We start from the raw sequence: 21,726 nt of genomic DNA, 5'->3' as shown, positions 1-21,726 counted from the left end.
CCTATCCAACATCAAGATTGCTTCACAGATAAAACTGAAATCTTTCCAAGTTTTGAAAACATATAAATTTCCCACCAGACACAAAGAACCAGCAGCTGGCAGCAAATGGAGCCACGCCTGGAAAGCAGTTCAGACAGGTAAATCGCGCCACAGGTGCTCATTAAGCAGGAGTTTCACAGAGATTAGAGGCTTTGCTACAGGATTAGCAAAATGTGAAGTGTTATTAATATTTTCTTTTCCACCTTCGAGCGATTTCCCTGTTATAACATATGTCATCGACACGTGAAACTTACCTGTAATTACTACATGGTGTGTGAATATTTCAAAATGTCAAAGCACTGACAGGTCTAACAACTGCTGAAACATCTGCTTTAGAAAAGAAAAATAAACATGAACTGTGGGGCAATAGCCTGAGAAAACTTTCAAACAGGTTTTACAGACTTCAGGCCCTCCAGATTATCCTTGTGATAACTGAGGATTAATGGAAAAACAACACTAAACGACTTTATGAATAACACTTTTATTGCTGCAGTATTATTTTTTAAAGAAACATCACAAACTGAACAAGACTTCTGCAGTTTCATGAAGACACTACGGGCATGGTGACTGTGAGGATCTGGGGGAAAGAAAACAGAAACACATCGTACAGCAGGTTAAAAGACTGAATTTGACTGAGTTGTGTGTGTGTGTATGTTTGCTGCAACGTTAAGCTGTTCTTTGCTGGTGTGGTTCCTGTGGCTGCTGCGTCATTTGAATTCTGAACTGTTACTCGTCATCTCACGTTGTGCAGTCTGCTAATTCACTCATTTTTATACTTATTTCAGATTTATTTTGACTGTTCATCATTTGGCACTTGCAGATTTGGGTCGTACATCACCACCTGCTAGCATCTCCTCCTCTTATTCCAGAAAGCATGTCCAACAAACTGTAACGGATCAACTCGCAACTCGGGTGTTCTCGAGCAGAAAACTCCAAAACATCCGAGTGTTTATCCTGAGTACTCCTACATCAGTAGGGAAAGAAAGCATCCAGCAATGCAACTTTGAGATCAGGATTCACCATGGCAACAGGTAAATGGAGGGCTGACCATGATATTTATCAACCTCGTTTCATTATTTCTGAATTATTAGATAAAAATGATTAATGACATTCACAGCAAACCTTGCTTTAATGCTCCACAGTTTTCTAATCTGATCTAATGTCAGCCTTCACTGATAGATGTTGGCTCTCTAACAGCCACAGCAGGGATGCTTTACTGAGTTTCTGTGATAACCAGAGCTCTGTAGTCGTTTCACGTTTAGCTGAAAAAATGCAGGGCAGCTGCATTTAAAAGAATGTTTTAACACTTCACCTCAATACAGATGTATTGTACTTGGTCCAGCCCAGAGTCGATCATGACCAATTGGCTAATCCACCACCTTTCATTGTTTATACCGTTACAAAAACAACAAATAAACATAAAAAGAAAAAATCACCATCGGCCCACCGGGTGTGCCCGATGGCCAGTCCAGCTGTGCGGTCAGCTGGTGGGTAACAGGCATCTCGGAAAACGTTAGAACACTTATGCAAATATGTGACGTCTTGATAAATCGAGCAGGTATTTGAAGTTTACACAACAACATTCTCGCCTGAAAATACAGTGGCTTGCAAAAGTTTGAACTTTCCCACATTTTGTCACATTACAGCCACAAACATGAATCAGTTTTATTGGAATTCCGCGTGAAAGACCAACACAAAGTGGTGCACACGTGAGAAGTGGAACGAAAATCAGACATGATTCCAAACATGTTTTACAAATAAATAACTGCAAAGTGGGGTGTGCGTAATTATTCAGCCCCCTTTGGTCTGAGTGCAGTCAGTTGCACATAGACGTTGCCTGATGAGTGCTAATGACTAAACAGAGTGCACCTGTGTGTAACCTAATGTCAGTAAAAATACAGCTGCTCTGTGACGGCCTCAGAGGTTGTCTAAGAGAATATTGGGAGCAACGACACCATGAAGTCCAAAGACCACACCAGACAGGTCAGGGATAAAGTTATTGAGACATTTAAAGCAGGCTTAGGCTACACAAAGATTTCCCAAGCCTTGAACATCCCCCGGAGCACTTTTCAAGCAATCATCCAGAAATGGAAGGAGTCTGGCACAACTGCAAACCTACCAAGACAAGGCCGTCCACCTAAACTCACAGGCCGAACAAGGAGAGCGCTGATCAGAAATGCAGCCAAGAGGCCCATGGTGACTCTGGACGAGCTGCAGAGATCTACAGCTCAGGTGGGGGAATCTGTCCATAGGACAACTATTAGTCGTGCACTGCACAAAGTTGGCCTTTATGGAAGAGTGGCAAGAAGAAAGCCATTGTTAACAGAAACCATAAGAAGTCCCGTTTGCAGTTTGCCACAAGCCATGAGCTTCACCTTCCAGCAGGACAACGACCCTGAACATAAAGCCAGGGCAACAATGGAGTGGTTTAAAACAAAACATATCCATGTGTTAGACTGGCCCAGTCAAAGTCCAGATCTAAATCCAATCAAGACTCTGTGGCAAGATCTGAAAACTGCTGTTCACAAACGCTGTCCATCTAATCTGACTGAGCTGGAGCTGTTTCAAAGAAGAATGGGCAAGGATTCAGTCTGTAGATGTGCAAAGCTGGTAGAGACAGACCCTAAAAGACTGGCAGCTGGAACTGCAGCAAAAGCTGGTTCTACAAAGTGTTGACTCAGGGGGCTGAATAATTACGCACACCCCACTTTGCAGTTATTTATTTGTAAAACATGTTTGGAATCATGTCTGATTTTCGTTCCACTTCTCTCGTGTGCACCACTTTGTGTTGGTCTTTCACCTGGAATTCCAATAAAACTGATTCGTGTTTGTGGCTGTAATGTGACAAAATGTGGGAAAGTTCAAGGGGGCCGAATACTTTTGTATGTTAAAAGTTTATTTTGTGATCCAGAAAGAGTAATATTTTAAACTCCGCCACTCTGCGTTCCTCCGCCGCTGCCTCATTTGAGGTTTGGAAGAAATGCATTCTGGGATATTTGCCTGGGTTTGGCTACAGTAGCTAGCAAGCTGATTGGAGACCAAAACAGCCAGTTAGATTTTTTTTGCATCCAAGTCTGTGATTGGTTGGTTTTGTGACACACTTCTAACGGTGTACAGAAAGAGTTGAGCGCACATGAAGCAGAAATGTTGTGAGCGCGAACGACACACTGAGAGCAGGTCCGCAGAGATCTGAGCAAGAGCAAATGCCAACAACTGAGCGAGAGGGGCTGCTATTGTGAGTGTGTGGATACTAGCAAACACTGAAATACATTTCTTGCATGCAGAAATTAATTTGTTCGCTCAAAATCATTTTCTCCTCAACACACAACATTTTTTTTACGTGTGCTCAGAATAGAGGCACTAAAACAACGCCATATTTTCCCATCAGTGTGATCACTTATACATCTAACGATTGATCACTGATCAGTGTGTAGCATATTATAAAGGGGAAACTGACAGTCTCTGTGGACTAGCGCTACCATCTCACACTTCTGTTTAATCATTTGTCTGCTTGATGTTTATTCAGCTGTGTAAAAACTATAACTTTAATCTCAGCCAAACCGATTTACTCAGGAACAAATAAAATACTGAAAAAAGCCAAACAATAACATTTTTAAGTTATCAAAGTGACTTATATATGTTTAACCTGAGTAGCGAAAAGGATGTGCAGGGAGTTCGTTGTTCTCGCCAGTTCTCGTGAGCCTCGAACCCCGGCTAGCTACGAGCTGGTGGGTAACAGACGTGTCCGAAAACGTCGGAGCGCTTTTGCAAATATGTGATGTCTTGATAAACTGAGCAGATATTTGGAGTTTACACAGCAACATTCTCACCTGAAAATATCTTAAAAGTTTATTTTGTGACCGAGAAAGAATAATCAGAGTAATATGAAAATAAATAGCTGCTACCATTGTTGGAAACTGGAACTGGCTGGGCCGCGCTATGAATTCTGGGATAGGTTGGGCCACAAAGGATACACCCGACCAATCCTTCAAATCCAGGGAAATGAAGGCCGCATTTGGAGGAGTCTTCGAATTTGGACACCCTTCATCGCGACACTGTAAAGTAATCGGCCTACAAATGCGACCTCCGAAGGATGCGGCCCCTAAATTTGGACACAACTACGATACCGGACACAGCTTCTTCTTCTTTGGGCTTAACAGCAGCTGGCATCCTTGTACATGCAGTGCTGCCATCTTCTGTTTCAGTCCGTTATTACACTCTTAAATCCTACTACTTATTCCTGCGTCTTTCAGGATCTTGCAAAGCTTCAAACGACGCGTCGACTATTAACTTAGTCGTCGACGATTTTAATAGTCTAGACTATTTGTGGCAGCCCTACTGTGGACATCATCACTGTCTCAGAGTCTCAGAGTTACAAAGATGCAGAGCAGAGATCTTTTTCTGAGACGATATTAAATCTGTGCTGTCTTCTTATAGTTCAAGGACTGAACAACTATTAAAGTGCTCGTGTTAAGGACACAAAGTTACAAATTAACATCTGACTGGGATTTCAGTGACTGTAAAAACATAAACTTTTACAGATCAACTTGCTCTTGAACTGAACCTGCTCACTCTCTTACCCCGGTAAGATGAGTTTACTCTCTTTCCAGAACAGAAAACCAGAGTTTCCCTAATGTGAAGGTTAAACAAACTAACCAACCAGCTTCCTGGAATAAGGCCCACACAGTGTGTTTTTGTCTCAAGTTTCTGAGGCTGACACACTGCTCTTGCACTAAGGAATGTGTTGCAATAGCAATGATATTGCTGTATAACATTTCTATAGCACATTAATATTTAAACTGGTGTTACTGCAGTCGACATGACATGGCACAGCTTGTAGTCTGAAGCTTGCACGTTCTTCTTGTGCCCGTTTGAATTTTCTTCAACTGCTCTGTTTTCTCTCCAGAGTGAAAGGATGTGCATGATGGGTTAAAAGGTTTTACAGAATGACCTCAGAGCACATTTAGTCCTACGCCGCAGTTTCCAGAAACATAGCCACACTTAAAGTGATGCTGACCTCAGCAAGCTTGCTGTTGCTGGTGGCACTGCTTGGTAAGAAGCTCGTGTATAAATCCCAAAAACAACAATGGGCATCGAACACAATCCTGTATGTGACAGGGTCCAAGAACAGGGTGTATATTTTCTGTACCTGTGTGCTGCTGTTGTACTGTGCCACGCTGTTCTCCTGGTCAACCAGGAAGGGGTGGAAGATGTCAAGATGGAAGAGCGAGGGCCGAGCCGTTAACACCAGTCGATCCTCCCCCACATCCAGAACCAGAGAGCGAGACGACCCCTGTGCAGGAGACATCAACATATCGTATCATCGTGTTTAAGAGCAGAGCTGTCGATCTCTACTTTTAAGATGGTTTTGAGCAAGAATAACTAAGAAAGCAACTTTTTAATTTTAGCCAACTGGCACAGACCTCTCCAGCTGTTTGTGGAGGCCATCAGGTACATGTGACTATTGTAAGCTTGGTGTAAATATTTAAACAACAAGATAGGCATATTTTTAACTTTATGCTGGACTTTGTTAAATGGAGAGTGGTTTCCACACTGAAGTGTAAGTTAACCACTCAGGTTGTTTCTTGTTTCTGATATATTCAAAGACAAATATATCAGTGTGTTTTGGACAGACGTACTGCTCCTCCTCTATGTTTTCTCTAGGCTGGGGTAAAGGCTCAAGGTAAACGCAAACCCTAACACTTACCGTATTTTCACGACCATAAGGCGCACTTAAAAGTCTTAGATTTTCTTCAAAAAGTGCGGCGCGCCCTATAGCGCGGTGCGCCCTATGTGTTGTAAGGAGGACGTAGTAGAGAACACCATGAGAACGTTAAAGGGTGAAGTGTGGGCGTTGATCGTATATACCGGGACAATCGCACATACCTGTATAAAAGAACAGGTATGTGCATTATGCAAGACATCGTTGTTTTAACAACCCTGAAAATGGCAAAGAGACACGCTTATGAAGCACAGTTTAAACTGAAGGCCATCAGCTACGCGGAGGAACATGGAAATCGAGCAGCGGCGAGAGAATTTAAGATTAACGAATCGATGGTTCGCAAATGGAGGAAGCTGGAAAACAAGCTCCGGCAGGTCAAGAAAACGCAGCTGAGTTGGCTCGAGTTGGAGGAAAGACTCGAGCGGTGGATCATCGAGCAAAGAGCGAGCGGGAGAAGCGTTTCGACGGTCACCATTCGACTAAAAGCAGTTTCACTAGCTGAAGAGATGAACATTGAACATTTCCAAGGAGGTCCGTCTTGGTGCTTTCGTTTTATGAAACGGTGCCATTTTTCCATCCGGACCAGGACTACGGTAGCGCAGCAACTTCCAGCGGATTATAAGGAAAAGCTGGCCATCTTCCGCTCCTACTGCAGCAAACACATCGGCGACAAAAACATCCAGCCCAGCCACATCACTAACATGGACGAGGTCCCGCTCACTTTTGACATCCCGGTGAGTCACACTGTGGAGAAGAAGGGGACCAGCACGGTAGCAATAACCACAACGGGGTATGAAAAGTCTTCTTTCACTGTTGTGCTTGGCTGCCATGCTAATGGACAGAAACTGCCGCCTATGGTGATTTTTAAGAGAAAGACTTTGCCTAAAGAGAAGTTTCCAGCAGGAATCATCATTAAGGCAAATGAAAAGGGCTGGATGGATGAGGAAATGATGAAAGAGTGGCTGAGGGAGGTGTATGTAAGGAGACCAGGTGGTTTTTTCCACGCATCACCATCGCTGTTGATCTGTGACTCTATGCGTGCCCATCTCACAGCCGATGTGAAAAAACTAGTGAAACAAATGAACTGTGAGCTTGCTGTCATTCCGGGAGGCCTGACAAAGGAACTCCAACCGCTGGACATCGGTGTGAACCGCCCGTTCAAAGTAAGGCTGCGAGCGGCCTGGGAGCGATGGATGACCGGTGGAGACCACAGTTTCACTAAGAGTGGAAGGCAGCGCCGGGCGAGTTACGCCACAATTTGCCAATGGATTGTAGATGCTTGGGCTAACATGTCTGCTGGCACTGTTGTTCGAGCTTTCGCAAAAGCCGGCATCGTTTCCGAGGAGCCGCACGGCACGGAAAGTGACTCTGACAGTGAAGAAAGTGAACCTGGCATGTTTGATGGAGATTTAGCGCAGCTGTTCAATTCAGACACAGAGGATGAGGACTTCCATGGGTTTGATTGATGATAAAAACGTGAGTACCAAACTTTGTTTTGCTCCTGCTTTATTTTTAAATACGCACACTTGTATGCTTGTGTGTTGTTGATGATGACGATTACTGGCAATAGAAATGTGAGTAAGGTACCGAACTCAGGTTTGCTCCCGCTTTATTTTTAAATACGCATACGGTACTTTTATGCGCCCTATGATCCAGTGCGCCTTATGTGTGTGTTAAATACAGTAATGGCACACATAACTGAGACTGCGCCTTTTAGCACAGTGCGTCTTATGGTCGTGAAAATACGGTAGATATATACACACACCAGTGCCTTGCTAAGACACCTCAGCTCTGTGACAGCAACAACAAAAAATGACCTTCAAAACATTTTTAATCTCATCTCATTTTCCCTAACAGCAAAGTAAAGCTAAAATAAACCAGCCTGTATTTGAGGATGACGTCTACCCTGAAAGAAACAGGTAGGCAGAGAGGACTGAAATAAATGTGTGGTTAATTATGTGTGTTTGTTTAATATCTCACCACTCCGGGAAGCTTTATCTCTGCAATCAGATACTCTGGTTCACCAGCAGGAGGCTCAACAATCATCGTGAACTCTGGTCTGCGCAAACTGAGGAAAGGGTTGACATTTCAGATCACGTTGCTTTTCGTGGAAAATGAGACAAACAGGACAATGAACAAAGGTTCACCTCTTAGTGGTTGCGGGTGACTTCTCCCTGCGGGATGAAAGAAAGCCAAAGAAATTTCAACATGTGTTGCAAATTATACTGAAACCGCAATTCCTGCAAATGATAAACTACAGCAGTGATGCAAATTGGCCTGCATCTTTATTGAGTAAGCCGAGTGCAATGATGTGTGTCAGTGTGTTTTCTGTTGAGCACAGTGGGGGTACATACGGAGGCTGCAGCTCTTCAATGACCGGCCTGCTCTTTGTGCGGATATTCTGCTCACTGACAGAACCCAAAAACTTTCTGTTTTTCAGGACCTTCCACTCTGCAAAAACACACACAACAAGTAGGGCTGGGTATCGTCACTGATTTCTAGAATCGATTCGATTCACAAGGTCCTGATTCGATTCCAATCGTGGAAATTTTGCCTTGAACAGTCAGAAATATTATAATTCTTATCATTTATCAGTACATTTCCATATTTTTATATCTATAAAAAAAAAGCTGACACTTCTGAGACTTTATCAAAGGTGTGAGCATCACAGCAGAGGCCTTTGTGTCAAAGTAACTGAGGATAAAACACAGAAAAACGTGAAGGAGATTTTCCTGGCCTGGGATTTTATAGTAGATGACCTTAAAAATATTCTGCAGTAGATCAAAAACAGAAGAAAACCATGAATCAGCATGTGAACATTACCTGATGCTGCTGAAGTGAAGCAGAGCAAAGTTACAGAGGTTTTATTAGAGACACAGTTAAGCATTTTGCAACTTTGCATAATTTTAAAAAGTTTAAATCTATTTAGTAGCCGATTAAACAGCAGAAATGAGGCTTTCTTGTCAGAAGTAAAAAACACAGCGGCCGACAGCGCTGTGAACAACGGTAGACTGGTGGGTGATAAGCAAGCGAATAATGCAGAAAACAGATTTTTAGATGGGAAACTGTTCATGAGAGAGAGAGAGAGCTGTGCATGAAATGTGATTTTTATCGTGGTGGAAGCAAAACAGCAAAAGTCAGAGTGAATTCATGACGATGTTTGTGTGAAGCGAAATGTGAAGTTTAGTTTGGATCTTCTTTTGCTGCTGGTTCAGTCAATATTGTTTGGAGAGATAAAACCTGCAGCTTCAGAATCAAATGCAAAAAGGACGTAAACACACAGCATGGACCCCCCGAAACATCAACATCAGTGCGCCGGCGGCTTTCAGCCCGACCGTGTCCGTGTTCGTGTCGTCAGGTGAGAAAGGCGACATCTCACTGATTCTGATGCGTCGGCGGTCCGCGCTTTGTGTTTATGTCTTTGTGCAGAATCTGCTTACATGCTCTGGTTTGCTGTTTTAGCTGTTTAGTGGTTGTTGAAATTTTGTGAGGTTTAACCTGAGATTCTGGCGTTTCGGGCAAAATAAATTTATATTTAAAAATCGATTCAGGATTTTAATGAATCTGATAATATGGCGTTATTCAAGCTAGACTCGATTTTAATTGGAAACGCGATCATCGAAACCCACCCCTAACAACAAGCGCGGGGTACGTCCAGAATAGAGCTGGGCGATATGAGATTTTTTCATATCACGATATGTTTTTTTCATTTCAGGCAATAACGATATCTATTACGATATAAGCCAAATAACTATATTTGTAAGATTTAAATGTGCCGTTGCTCACAAGTAAAATGTGAAATAATCAGCAGCTTGTTTTTATTTAAATATTTATTTCCCATAATAAGTTCAACAGGGTAGATGTACTTAAGGAACATGAGACTTTTTCAGATAAATAAAGGCAAATATTGCAAACTACACAAAAGGCAGCCGCTAAAGCGTTTAAGTTTCAAAATAGAACAAACGAAACAGACTAAATTGTCAATTCCACTTAGAAACAAAATATTAATTCTAAAAATAAATCTTAGTTTGTTTTACAGAAGAACAGACAAAACTGACTAACTTTTGTCAATATCAAATAAACTGAGAACTAAAAGGAAATTCTCAATCTCTCCTTGTTGTATAGCTGAGCTTTTTCAAACAGTTTTAACAGTTACTTTAGTCTGACAAAAGCCGAATGACGAATTAGCGCTTCCAGTCAGAGACTGAGGCTACGTCCACACGTACACGGGTATTTTTGAAAACGGAGATTTTCCGTTTTCGTTTTAAAAAATAATCCCGTCCACACATAAAGGCAGAAATGAAGGAAAACGCTGCTATGAACATGCCAAAGCAGCAGGTGGCGCTAGATTCCTAACCGTGCAGAAATGTTGGCCAATCAGAAGTCTAGAAGCCTCGGTGGGAAAAAGTAAACAAAGCTGGGGCATAGAAGCAGAACCGAGTCGTATGTGTGGAGGGACAGTAACTGTGTGTATATGTAAGCATTTAAACACTGCAGAGAGTAGAATTAACAGTATTGTAGAAATTCATTTCACCGAAACAATAACGTGGCGCACAGTGTGACGCATGCACCAGTTTATTGTATTTCCAGACTTGCTTTCGGCACAATTTACAGTGCACGCTACTCTGTTTTTTGTCAGACTTGAAATAGCCGAAATACCTTCACACTACGGAGCTTCTATGGCTCTTCCGTTTGACAATCTCTCCGGCGTTGGAACCATCATCTGTTTTCTCTTCGGTCACGCTCGGTTGATTTTTCTAGTCGGCACACTCATTTCCTCCATTACGCGCTGGCTGCTTCCCAAACAAACACACGTGCGGCTTGGCACTTGTGCTGTACGTAACAAGTCACGCGACGTGACGCTGCGGCTGTGATTGGTTCGGCTCTGCGCTGCTTAATTTGGATTGGCTGACCTTTTTTTTTTTTTTTTTTTTTTTTTTTTAAGAGGACAAGAGCGGCGAGATCTATCGCGATAGCTTAATTTCTCTATCGAGTAAAAGTTATATCGCGATACATATCGTTATCGTTCTATCGCCCAGCTCTAGTCCAGAACAAGAATTATTAACACAGACACACACAGACACACTAACCTCTACTCAGCTCCAGATTGTATTTGTTTTCTAAACCCTCTACAGACACGAGGATAACAAACTGCTGGAATAAGGGATCCTTCTGCAAGACAAAAATCATACAACACTTTTTATGCAGAGTTTATAAATTAAGAAAGTTAATGAAGGTCAGTGCAATGAGGAGTCAAAGGAATATAAAATAAAAAATTCCTTTTTGATTGCAAAAGGAAAACAACCACATGCACATGAACACACCTGACACTTCTGGAAGAAGTCCTGGTTAATGACAACGTCATAAGCTGTGCAACCCTGAGAGCCTGAAACAGACAAAGAAACATTAAAAATACTTTCACCACAACACAGGAAGCTGAAACGCTTCCATCCTGTCGGCAAATTGAATTAGGAAAGACGATGAATACAGACTGATGTTGTGTAGACCTTAGACCAGTCAGTCACAACATTAAAATACACAACTGAGAGATGAGGTAAACAACACGTACCGTACATTGTTACAGTGTTACAATGTTATCGTTATTCAGAAACACTGTTTCATTAACCTTTAAATTAACCATTGGCCTTCATTCATTCTGGTCGGTGTGTGTACACCATCGTATATACACCATCGTATATACACCATCGTATATACACCAGGCTCAGTGCTCACTTGCCAAAGAATCGCAGACTTCTTAGTTATTGTTCTTGGTGATTTTAACAGAGGAAGCCTCATTCAGGAACTCCCCAAATAAAGACAATTTTAATAAATCCAGGCAGTGGACTAAAATGTAACTTATGATCCTGCAAATGTGCCCATCCGTGCTGGAACATAGAAGTGACCAACAGCTCAGGTTAAGCAGTTTGAGGCAAGACTGACATGTGCAGAGGAGGGCTATTGGATATACTGGGCAAAGAGGAAGACTACATAGTAGTCAGACTGAGCAATAATGCATTTGTTGCATTTCTCATGGGTTCTAATGGGGGCCTTTCTTAAAATGACTGGTCCCAGTAACAAAGGCGCTTGTCGACTCAGAAATCGAGAGAAAACCAACAACACACCCAGCAGAACATTATGTTATTTACACGGGTGCACATAAGTGGTCCGCATGTGCGCATTCGCTGTCAAAATAAAAGACACACCAGATAAGAAGTTGCAACGCGCGTTTGCGTCCATATAAAAAGCACTGTTTTTGTCCTAGAGTGGGATTTTCACGGCACATTCTGCACCACATCTCTGTGCGTTCATCATTTGTTTGAAGCCAGCTCACCTCCTGCAACCACTTTTCCGAGAATACGTGCTTCTTTTGTGGTCCGGACTCCTTCTGACATTTCTTTGGAGGTAGAGGAACACCAAAGTAATTGCTTAAAGGAGCTTCTTCGACATCTTTAAGAGTTCTAAACAAATGTCTGTCCTCCTCCTGAAAATCTTATGTACGCAAACGCGCGTTGCAACTTCTTATCTTGTGCGCGTTTTTTTTTTCGACAGCGAATGCGCACCTGCGGACCACTTATGTGCAGCCCTGGTTATATAGCTCGTCATATTGCAGCCACAGAAATTCTTTTGTCCATGAAACCATAAAGCTGCACTTTCTTTTTGCCTTATAGCCTGATTTGGGCGACCGTGGCTCAGGGGGTTGGGAATCGCATCTGTAACCGGAAGGTCGCCGGTTCGATCCCTGGGCTCTCTGTCCTGGTCGTTGTGTCCTTGGGCAAGACACTTTACCCTACTTGCCTACTGGTGTTGGCCAGAGGGGCCGATGGCGTGATATGGCAGCCTCGCTTCTGTCAGTCTGCCCCAGGGCAGCTGTGGCTACAACTGTAGCTGCCTCCACCAGTGTATGAATGTGAGAGTGAATGAATAGTGGCATTGTAAAGCGCTTTGGGTGCCTTGAAAAGCGCTATATAAATCCAATCCATTATTATTATTATTATTATTATTATTTGTCATAACTTTTCCGTTTCGTGGTAAGCTTTTCTTTGGCTGTCACTTCTTCACCCTGACCTGTCTTATTTGGCTCAGCAGAACTAAAATATATATCCTGCTGCTTTTACACACGGACTCACATAAGCTCAGCGATTCTCTGCGCAATCAACCTCTCACATGTTTAAGCTGCGGGAGATTTCACTTGTCATGTTTGCATAGTAAGCTAACGATTAATAAGACGATGTCAGAGGAATTGGTGCACAAATTATCATCACTCACAGATCAGTGCTGTCGCTCTCTATACACAGTTCGCACGATTGCAAAGTGAAAGCAAAAAAACAAGCGCAAATTCAAACGCGACTTCAATATGTCACATACAGTGGGGCAAAAAAGTATTTAGTCAGCCACCGATTGTGCAAGTTCCCCCACTTAAAATGATGACAGAGGTCAGTAATTTGCACCAGAGGTACACTTCAACTGTGAGAGACAGAATGTGAAAAAAAAAATCCATGAATCCACATGGTAGGATTTGTAAAGAATTTATTCGTAAATCAGGGTGGAAAATAAGTATTTGGTCACCTCAAACAAGGAAAATCTCTGGCTCTCACAGACCTGTAACGTCTTCTGTAAGAAGCTTTTCTGTCCCCCACTCGTTACCTGTATGAATGGCACCTGTTTGAACTCATCATCTGTATAAAAGACACCTGTCCACAGCCTCAAACAGTCAGACTCCAAACTCCGCCATGGCCAAGACCAAAGAGCTTTCGAAGGACACCAGGAAAAGTATTGTAGACCTGCACCAGACTGGGAAGAGTGAATCTACAATAGGCAAGCAGCTTGGTGTGAAAAAATCAACTGTGGGAGCAATCATCAGAAAATGGAAGACATACAAGACCACTGATAATCTCCCTCGATCTGGGGCTCCACGCAAGATCTCATCCCGTGGGGTCAAAATGATCATGAGAACGGTGAGCAAAGATCCCAGAACCACACGGGGGGACCTGGTGAATGACCTGCAGAGAGCTGGGACCAAAGTAACAAAGGTCACCATCAGTAACACACTACAACGGCAGGGAATCAAATCCCGCAGTGCCAGACGTGTTCCGCTGCTGAAGCCAGTGCATGTCCAGGCCCGTCTGAAGTTTGCCAGAGAGCACATGGATGATACAGCAGAGGATTGGGAGAATGTCATGTGGTCAGATGAAACCAAAGTAGAACTTTTTGGTATAAACTCAACTCGTCGTGTTTGGAGGAAGAAGAATACTGAGTTGCATCCCAAGAACACCATACCTACTGTGAAGCATGGGGGTGGAAACATCATGCTATGGGGCTGTTTTTCTGCCAAGGGGACAGGACGACTGATCCGTGTTAAGGACAGAATGAATGGGGCCATGTATCGTGAGATTTTGAGCCAAAACCTCCTTCCATCAGTGAGAACTTTGAAGATGAAACGAGGCTGGGTCTTCCAACATGACAATGATCCAAAACACACCGCCCGGGCAACAAAGGAGTGGCTCCGTAAGAAGCATTTGAAAGTCCTGGAGTGGCCTAGCCAGTCTCCAGACCTCAACCCCATAGAAAATCTGTGGCGGGAGTTGAAAGTCCGTGTTGCTCGGCGACAGCCCCAAAACATCACTGCTCTCGAGAAGATCTGCATGGAGGAATGGGCCAAAATACCAGCTACTGTGTGTGCAAACCTGGTAAAGACCTATAGTAAACGTTTGACCTCTGTTATTGCCAACAAAGGTTATGTTACAAAGTATTGAGTTGTATTTTTGTTATTGACCAAATACTTATTTTCCACCCTGATTTACGGATAAATTCTTTACAAATCCTACCATGTGGATTCATGGATTTTTTTTTCACATTCTGTCTCTCACAGTTGAAGTGTACCTCTGGTGCAAATTACTGACCTCTGTCATCATTTTAGGTGGGGGAACTTGCACAATCGGTGGCTGACTAAATACTTTTTTGCCCCACTGTATGTATGTGTAATGAGAGTGTGAGTAATGTGAATGTCTAAGTTGTGGGTTAAAATTGAGGCAGAGGCAGCCAGAAGGGGACGGGGGGGGGGGGGGGGGGGGGAGGTGGCCTCCTCTGCACCCTGGTGACATACCCCTACTCCAAGGTCCTGCATGTGTGGGTGGTTGTGGTGGAGCGGGAAGAGGGAGGCAGCTGGAGATGGGGGGGGAAGGAAGGGAGGGGCAAGTGACCCCTCCCTGGGGCCAGCTCCCCCGCACTAAGGGGGAAGTTGGAATGTTACATTTCAGACACTTTGATAAGTCCTCACATATCTCGCGCCAAAACTTCTGAACTGGTGGACAGAACCAAAGAGCGTGGATATAATTGTCCGGTGAATTGGTTTGGCAGTGTGAGCAGTTGTTGGTAGACGTAAAGCCCATCTTGAACATCCGATGACCTGTATAGTGCACTCTATGTAATATTTTGTATTGAATTAATTGAAGACTGGGATTTCTAATTAGATGAAAGGTTTTTAAGCAAATCTGAGACCAGAAGTTTAGGTCTAAGTTAACTGATAAATCCGCTTCCCATTTTGCAATAGGAAGTGATATTGATTCATCTGTTTTAGAAAGCATTCTGTATATTTTGGATAGTAATTTGGGGGTTTTAAGAGTAAGAAATTGAACCACACTTGGTGGTGTTTGTAGTTCAACTTGACCCGGTTTAAATTTCTTTTTTACTATGGATTTAATTTGTTGATATTCTAAAAATCTTTTCTTGTTGATCCCATATTGTGCAACTAGTCCGTCAAATGAAATAAATTCTGTTCCTTCTAGTATATGTTCTAAATATTTGATTCCTTTACCACTCCAATCTGAAAAGTTTATCATATTATTGTTTTGTAATATGTCAGGGTTGTTCCAGATAGGTGTACGTTTGCATGGGATTAATGAAGACTCCGTCAATTTTAGAAACTCCCACCATGCTGTCAGAGAAGAGCTGATGTTGATGCTTTTAAAGCATTCATGTCGTTGGATGTTTGAGCTGATAAATGGTAGGTCTGAGATCTCTAGATTATTGCAAAGTGCTTGTTCTACATCTAGCCAAGGTTCATCTAAGAGGGTATGTTTTAGCCATCCTGAGATAAACTGAAGCCTGTTGGCTAAGAAGTAGTGCTGAAAGTTAGGCAGTTCTAGTCCTCCTTTATCCTTGGTCGTTTGTAGTGTTTTTAAGCTTCTACGTGGGGGTTTATTTTTCCAAAGGAATTTGGACATACATGAATCTAGAGATCTGAACCAATCTTGTGGCGGTTTAGTTGGGATCATTGAGAATAAATAATTTATTTTTGGTAAGACCATCATTTTTATAGCGGCAACCCTTCCCATGAGTGATATGGGTAGACATTTCCATCTAGCCAGATCATCTTCTACCTTCTTTAAAAGTGGGATATGGTTTAATTTAGTTAGATCTGCAAGCTTGGGAGAAACATTAATACCTAAATATTTTATATTTCCCGATTGCAGTGGTGTAGAAGAGGAATTATGGAGGGAGCAATTAATCAGTAGAACTGTAGATTTTGACCAGTTAATTGAGTAATCTGATATTCTTGCAAAAGAGTTTATCAATTCAATCACCCCAGAGATATTGGTTTGTGAATTTTGGAGAAAGAGTAACACATCATCCGCATAAAGGCTGATTTTATGTTCCACGTTCTTGCATTTTATGCCCTTAATTACTGAATTCTGTCTAATTGCTGCTGCTAGTGGTTCAATAAAAATTGCAAACAGTGAAGGGGAGAGTGGGCATCCCTGCCTGGTGCCCCTCAAGAGACAGAAGCTGGAGGATGTTTGGTCATTTGTTCTAACACAAGCTGTTGGGGAATTATATAATATTTTTAACCAGTTTATGAAAGAGGATCCAAAACCAAATTTGTGTAAAGTTGCAAATAGAAATTTCCAGTTAACTCTGTCGAATGCTTTTTCTGCGTCTAAAGAGAATATTGTAGTTTCTAGGTTTTTACTGTATGAGTAGTCTATCAAATTAAGTAATCTACTTGTATTTGTTGATGAGTGCCTGCCTTTTATGAAACCAGTTTGGTCAGGATGAATTAAGATGGGGGTTATTTTCTCCAGTCTCTTTGAGAGAGCTTTGCAGATTATTTTAAGGTCTACGTTTATAAGGGATATTGGACGATAGCTTGAGGGATATACAGGGTCTTTGCCTGGTTTTAGCAGGAGATTAATGTTTGCAGAATTCATATTTGATGGAAGTCTGCCCTTTTCTTTAATTTCCAACAACGTTCTGTAGAAAACTGGTGCTAGAATCGACCAGAATTCTTTGTAGAATTCTGCAGGAAAGCCGTCTGGACCTGGAGCCTTATTATTGGGCATACTTATCAGGGCTTCCTGGAGTTCACCTGGTGTCAGTGGTGAATCCAGTGCCATTGCTTGAGTGTCTAATAATTTTGGAAGAGTTATGTTGTCCAAAAACTGATCAATTTCTTTTTTAGATGGGTTTATTTGTGGTGAATACAACGTTTTATAGAAATCCCTGAAAATGTTGTTTATTTGTATCGGTTCATATATTGTGTTCCCAGATGAATCTTGAACAGCACATATAGTTGTTTTTTCTTTATTTATTTTTAGCTGGTTTGCTAGAAATTGACCGGATTTATTACCGTGTTCATAATTTTGTAGGCGTAGTCTTTGTACTAAGAATTTTGTTTTTTTATCAATTATCTCATTTAATTCTAGTTTTGTTTTGCGTATTTTGTTCATTATTTCTTGATCTTGGTGGGACGCGTAGGCTTCTTCTAGGGATTTGATGTTTTTTTCTAATTCCTGAATATTTTTGTTTTCTTTTTTCTTTTTATGTGATGAGAAAGAAATTATTTTACCTCTCATCACAGCTTTCCCTGCTTCCCATAGAACAGAAGCTGATGTTTCGGGAGTGTCATTATAGTCCAAATATGAAGTCCACTCTTTTTTAAAATATTTAATAAAGTCTTCATCTTTAAGTAGTGATATATTAAATCTCCAGTTTTTTCTTGGCGTAGTATTATTCTTGTGCATTAGTGTTAAAGATACAGGACCATGATCGCTGACAGCTATAGGGTGAATCTCAGTGTCTGAAATGTCGTTCAGCAGTGAGCTGCTGACCAAAAAATAATCCAGACGAGAGTAGGAGTGATGGACATGTGAGAAAAAAGTATATTCCTTACTGGTGGGGTGAAGGGAGCGCCATGCATCGCAAAGACCAAAGTCGCTCATATACTGTTTGATTATATTTATGGACTGCCAATTACGCTGAGTTCCCGCTGTATTGAGCCTATCCATGTCTTCATTTAGTCCAAGGTTGAGGTCGCCTCCAAGAACAAGTGTGCCATCTAAGTGTTCAGAGAGTGCACTGAAAAAACCGTGAAAGAATGAGGGATCATCAACATTTGGAACATATACACTTGAAATACATAGCTTTTTATCAAGTATAGATATTTTAATGATTAAGAATCTGCCCTCTGGATCTATAACTGTATCGAGTACTGTGAAATTAATATTTTTATGTATTAAAATTGCTGCTCCCCTTTGTCTAGAATTATAACAAGCTGAGAACACATTGGGAAACTCAGGTGTTTTAAGTTCATTCGAACCTCTAAGAGGTCTGTGGGTCTCTTGTAATAGGACAACATCCGCCTGTAGTTTTTTGAGTTGGTTAAAAATTTTTAACCTCTTTTCTCTGGAGCCAGCTCCATTTATATTCCATGTAATGAACCTCAGTGTACCCATAGATGTTTGTGTATAACTAGGGATGTATGCTGTGTGCGTCGCTTAGCCAGGTGGAGAGAATACGTCACTTGTTCATAAATAAAGAGAAGGAGAGAGAGAAAAAATGTGTGGCGAGATGCTCCCTGAGTCTGACTTTGTGTATGCATAGTTACTAATATGAGTAGGCTTGGCTTAAGTGTGTGTGTATCTTATATGACTGTGTGCGCTGTCTGACTGATGTAAATGTGCTGCCGTTGAGCGCATGGTGCGTATGTGTCGAAATAAAGGATGTTTGCGGATGAGTGTCGAAGCAGGTGATCGAGGCAGTGAAAGGAATAAAGAAAGAAACCAAGGACAGGGGTGAGCAGCATAAAACCAAGAGGGGGAAAAGAGAAGAAAAAAAAAACAGAAACAAAACGTAAACATTCCAATTAAAGCACTGACGGAGAGTGACGGTGTTAATTCTGCTATGAAATCACACTTTAAGATGCGATTTGATGCTGGTAAGTTAAACAGATGTTAATGCAAGTTAGTGTGAGTGGATAGGGAAAGGGTGCAGCTGATTCTTATCTGGTGTGAGGTTAATACAGCCACGGAGTGATGTCGGGGTCGCGGTGGAGCTGTCCGTCCACGTACAGCCGGTCCACAGCGATGACAGCGCGGGAGCCCTTCTGGATGAAGCCGCGTCGGATTGGGAAGAGGACCCTGCGTCGTTCCAAGATCTCTTTGGGGAACTGGTCGTTCACGCTGAAGTCCATTCCTTTTAATTCCCTGCCGCGGCTTTTCACATGTTGCTTTTGTTTGAAGTGGCCGAATTTGGCCACGATAGGACGTGGTCTCCCGGCCGTAGCCCGAATGGGGCCGAGGCGATGTACCCGATCGAAGACGATGTTCTTCACAGTGTCCTCCGGCAGCTTCAGGTGGGTTTTGATGAAGCTTTTTACCGTGGTCTCCGCGTCGTCTCCAGCGGCTTCTGGAATACCAGAAAATACCAGATTATCACGCATGCTACGAGCTTGTAGATCGATAACTGTTTCTTTTATTTTTTTATTTTCTCTATTGAGCTGGGTAACATTATCTGTGAGACATTTCACCGACTCCCTTAGCGTGGCATTTTCAGCAGCAAGCGTTTCCACCTGCTGCTGGCTGTACTCCAGGGATTCTCGCAAGCATTTAAATTCTCGGTGAAGAATCTCCACCAAGGACAGCCTTGCGTCGAAACTGGACAATCGCTTGTCGATTGACTCCAGTATGTCAGCAATATCTTTGCCGGCTGGCGATGTTGAGCCGGGGGAATCTGCCGGGCGTTGTCTTTTCGACGACGGCGTCTCAGGTTTGGCCGGGGGAGCTGCACACTGGGTCTTCTTCATCACGAGATCCTGAAAGCACTGATCAATATAATCTTGGAGAGTCTCTAAACTCTCCTCGTTGTTCTCCAGGGTGTTGGAGATTATTTAGACAAATAGTGTTAGTTATAAGACAATTGATAAGTGTATTTGGTAATACTGAAGCTTAAATGAATTTGTTCAGATCTAAACTACCATTTGCTTTAATTTTCTGCCAAAATCTCCGGCGTCTGACGTCAGTTACAACATGAGTCGCTTACCTTGTCCGTCACTTCCGTCACTTACCTCACTTACCTTATCAGAAGTTTTCCATAATATCAAAAACATACTGATTCTCCTTCAGCCTCCTCTCTTTGCTTGAAGCATAAGCGTGAGTGTCATGTTCGGAGGCAATAAGACGCAGGGTTCTCAAGCACGAACCACTTTTTATTGAATTGTAGCAGCAGTGTACGTGGCTACATCAATTTCTGGAAAAACACATATACACACCGGTCTGCTAGCGACCTCTAGTGGCTGCCCTCATGGTAGCCTTACTAGGACAACATAAACAGATTTCACAACATCTCCCCCTTTAACAAAAGTACTTTAAACATAAAACAGTGTTGTCAGAACGCAGGACATCACGGGGGTAGACTACCCTCAGTCCTGATAAGGGATTATTCTGCCCTTAGAACATAGAAAGGAGATAGTCCTCAGTCTCTGAATCTGAGAGGTACTTTAATCTCCCGCCCCCTGGAAGTCACTCTCACAGGTGTGGTAGGGTGGAGAGGAGACCCCGGGACAGGGATTGGCAATGTCTGCCTTACTAGTGGTTCTCGGGAAGCGGCCGCCCCTTTAGTTGGAGTAGTCGGTGTAGCTGGAACAGTGCTCTGCTGCTGCTCCTCAGGATCAGCGGTGCCTGGGACAGGCTGAAGGTGTCGTCTGTTGCGGCGAGTCACGTTCCCATTCGCCATCTCCACCAAGTAGGATCTCGGCTCCTTAGACTTACTGATGACCTTGGCTGGAGTCGTCCACCCCTTTTCCCCGTCAAGCTTCACTACAACATCCTGGCCTGGGAGAAGCTCAGGAAGTGGACGAGCTGAATGTCTGCGGTTGTAGAAGAATCTGTAAGAGTCCTTAGCTGCAGCATCTCTTTGGCACACTGTGTCCCTATTGACTGGACTGGGCAGCAATGTCTTTTCGAGTACTGGGACGGTGGTGCGGATTTGACGTCCTGTCATAAGTTGAGCTGGGCTTGCACCGGTTGCTGCAATTGGTGTAGAGCGGTAACTCATTAAGGCTAAGCAGGGGTCAGGCTGTTTGAGAATGTACTTGGCCGTTTGGACAGCTCTTTCAGCAGCTCCATTTGACTGGGGGTAATGAGGGCTCGACGTAGTGTGGGTGAAGCCATAACTCAGTTTGAAGTCTTGGAACTCTGATGATGTGAACTGCGTCCCATTATCACTGACCAGTTCTAACGGGATGCCCCATCTAACGAACATGTGTTTAAGCTTGTTAATGACCTGTCTGCTGGTTGTTGTAGTGAGGGAAGCAATCTCAATGTCTCTTGAAAAATAGTCAACAACGACAAGAAAGTTCTTACCCTCAAGCTCGCAAAGATCAGCTGCAATCTTTTGCCAGGGGCCATTGGGCAGAGGAGTAGTCACGAGAGGTTCCCGTCGCTGTGTAGGCTTGTGCTCTCTGCAAAAGTTGCATGACCTCACCTTATGTGTTATTTGAAGTCCAATGTTGGGCCACCACACTGTTGATCTTGCACGCTCTCTACATTTAGTTAGTCCTTGGTGGCCTTCATGTAATCGGTCAAGGACACTGGGTCTAAGTGCTGTGGGAATTACGATGCGATCGTGGTAGAGCACTAGACCATCTGATTCTGAAAGGTGGCTTCTGGCTGCATAAAAGCCTTGCAGTG

The 21,726-nt window shown here is 42.9% G+C and overlaps 1 protein-coding gene across 1 annotated transcript; it reads right to left on the bottom strand.

The window, feature by feature from the left end:
* Positions 1-374: 374 nt before the first annotated feature.
* LOC147331772 (PIH1 domain-containing protein 1-like) lies at positions 375-11,337 on the bottom strand. The gene is made up of 8 exons (XM_086290460.1): positions 11,331-11,337; positions 11,086-11,213; positions 10,852-10,933; positions 8,116-8,212; positions 7,909-7,935; positions 7,742-7,829; positions 5,189-5,332; positions 375-616 (listed from the first exon to the last, which is right to left on the bottom strand). Exons 1-8 carry the CDS (start codon positions 11,335-11,337, stop codon positions 581-583), a joined length of 609 nt encoding a protein of 202 aa, XP_086146586.1. The 3' UTR covers positions 375-580.
* Positions 11,338-21,726: the final 10,389 nt, after the last annotated feature.

The sequence above is a fragment of the Aulonocara sp. 'chitande type north' Nkhata Bay genome, linkage group LG4 (assembly GCF_057382095.1).
Source record: "Aulonocara sp. 'chitande type north' Nkhata Bay isolate Kocher_YH1m ecotype deep benthic linkage group LG4, A_spYH_male_GT1.1, whole genome shotgun sequence".
Lineage (NCBI taxonomy): Eukaryota > Metazoa > Chordata > Actinopteri > Cichliformes > Cichlidae > Aulonocara > Aulonocara sp. 'chitande type north' Nkhata Bay.
The sequence above is the reverse complement of the archived record's forward strand: the minus strand, read 5'-3'. Positions and strand labels throughout refer to the sequence as shown.

Coding starts and splice junctions, on each gene's coding strand:
- LOC147331772 (XM_086290460.1), bottom strand. Junction 8,213..10,851: donor CAATCTGGAGCTGAGTAGAG/GTTAGTGTGTCT, acceptor GTGTTTTTGCAG/AGTGGAAGGTCCTGAAAAAC. Junction 5,333..7,741: donor AGATAAAGCTTCCCGGAGTG/GTGAGATATTAA, acceptor TCTCCTGCACAG/GGGTCGTCTCGCTCTCTGGT.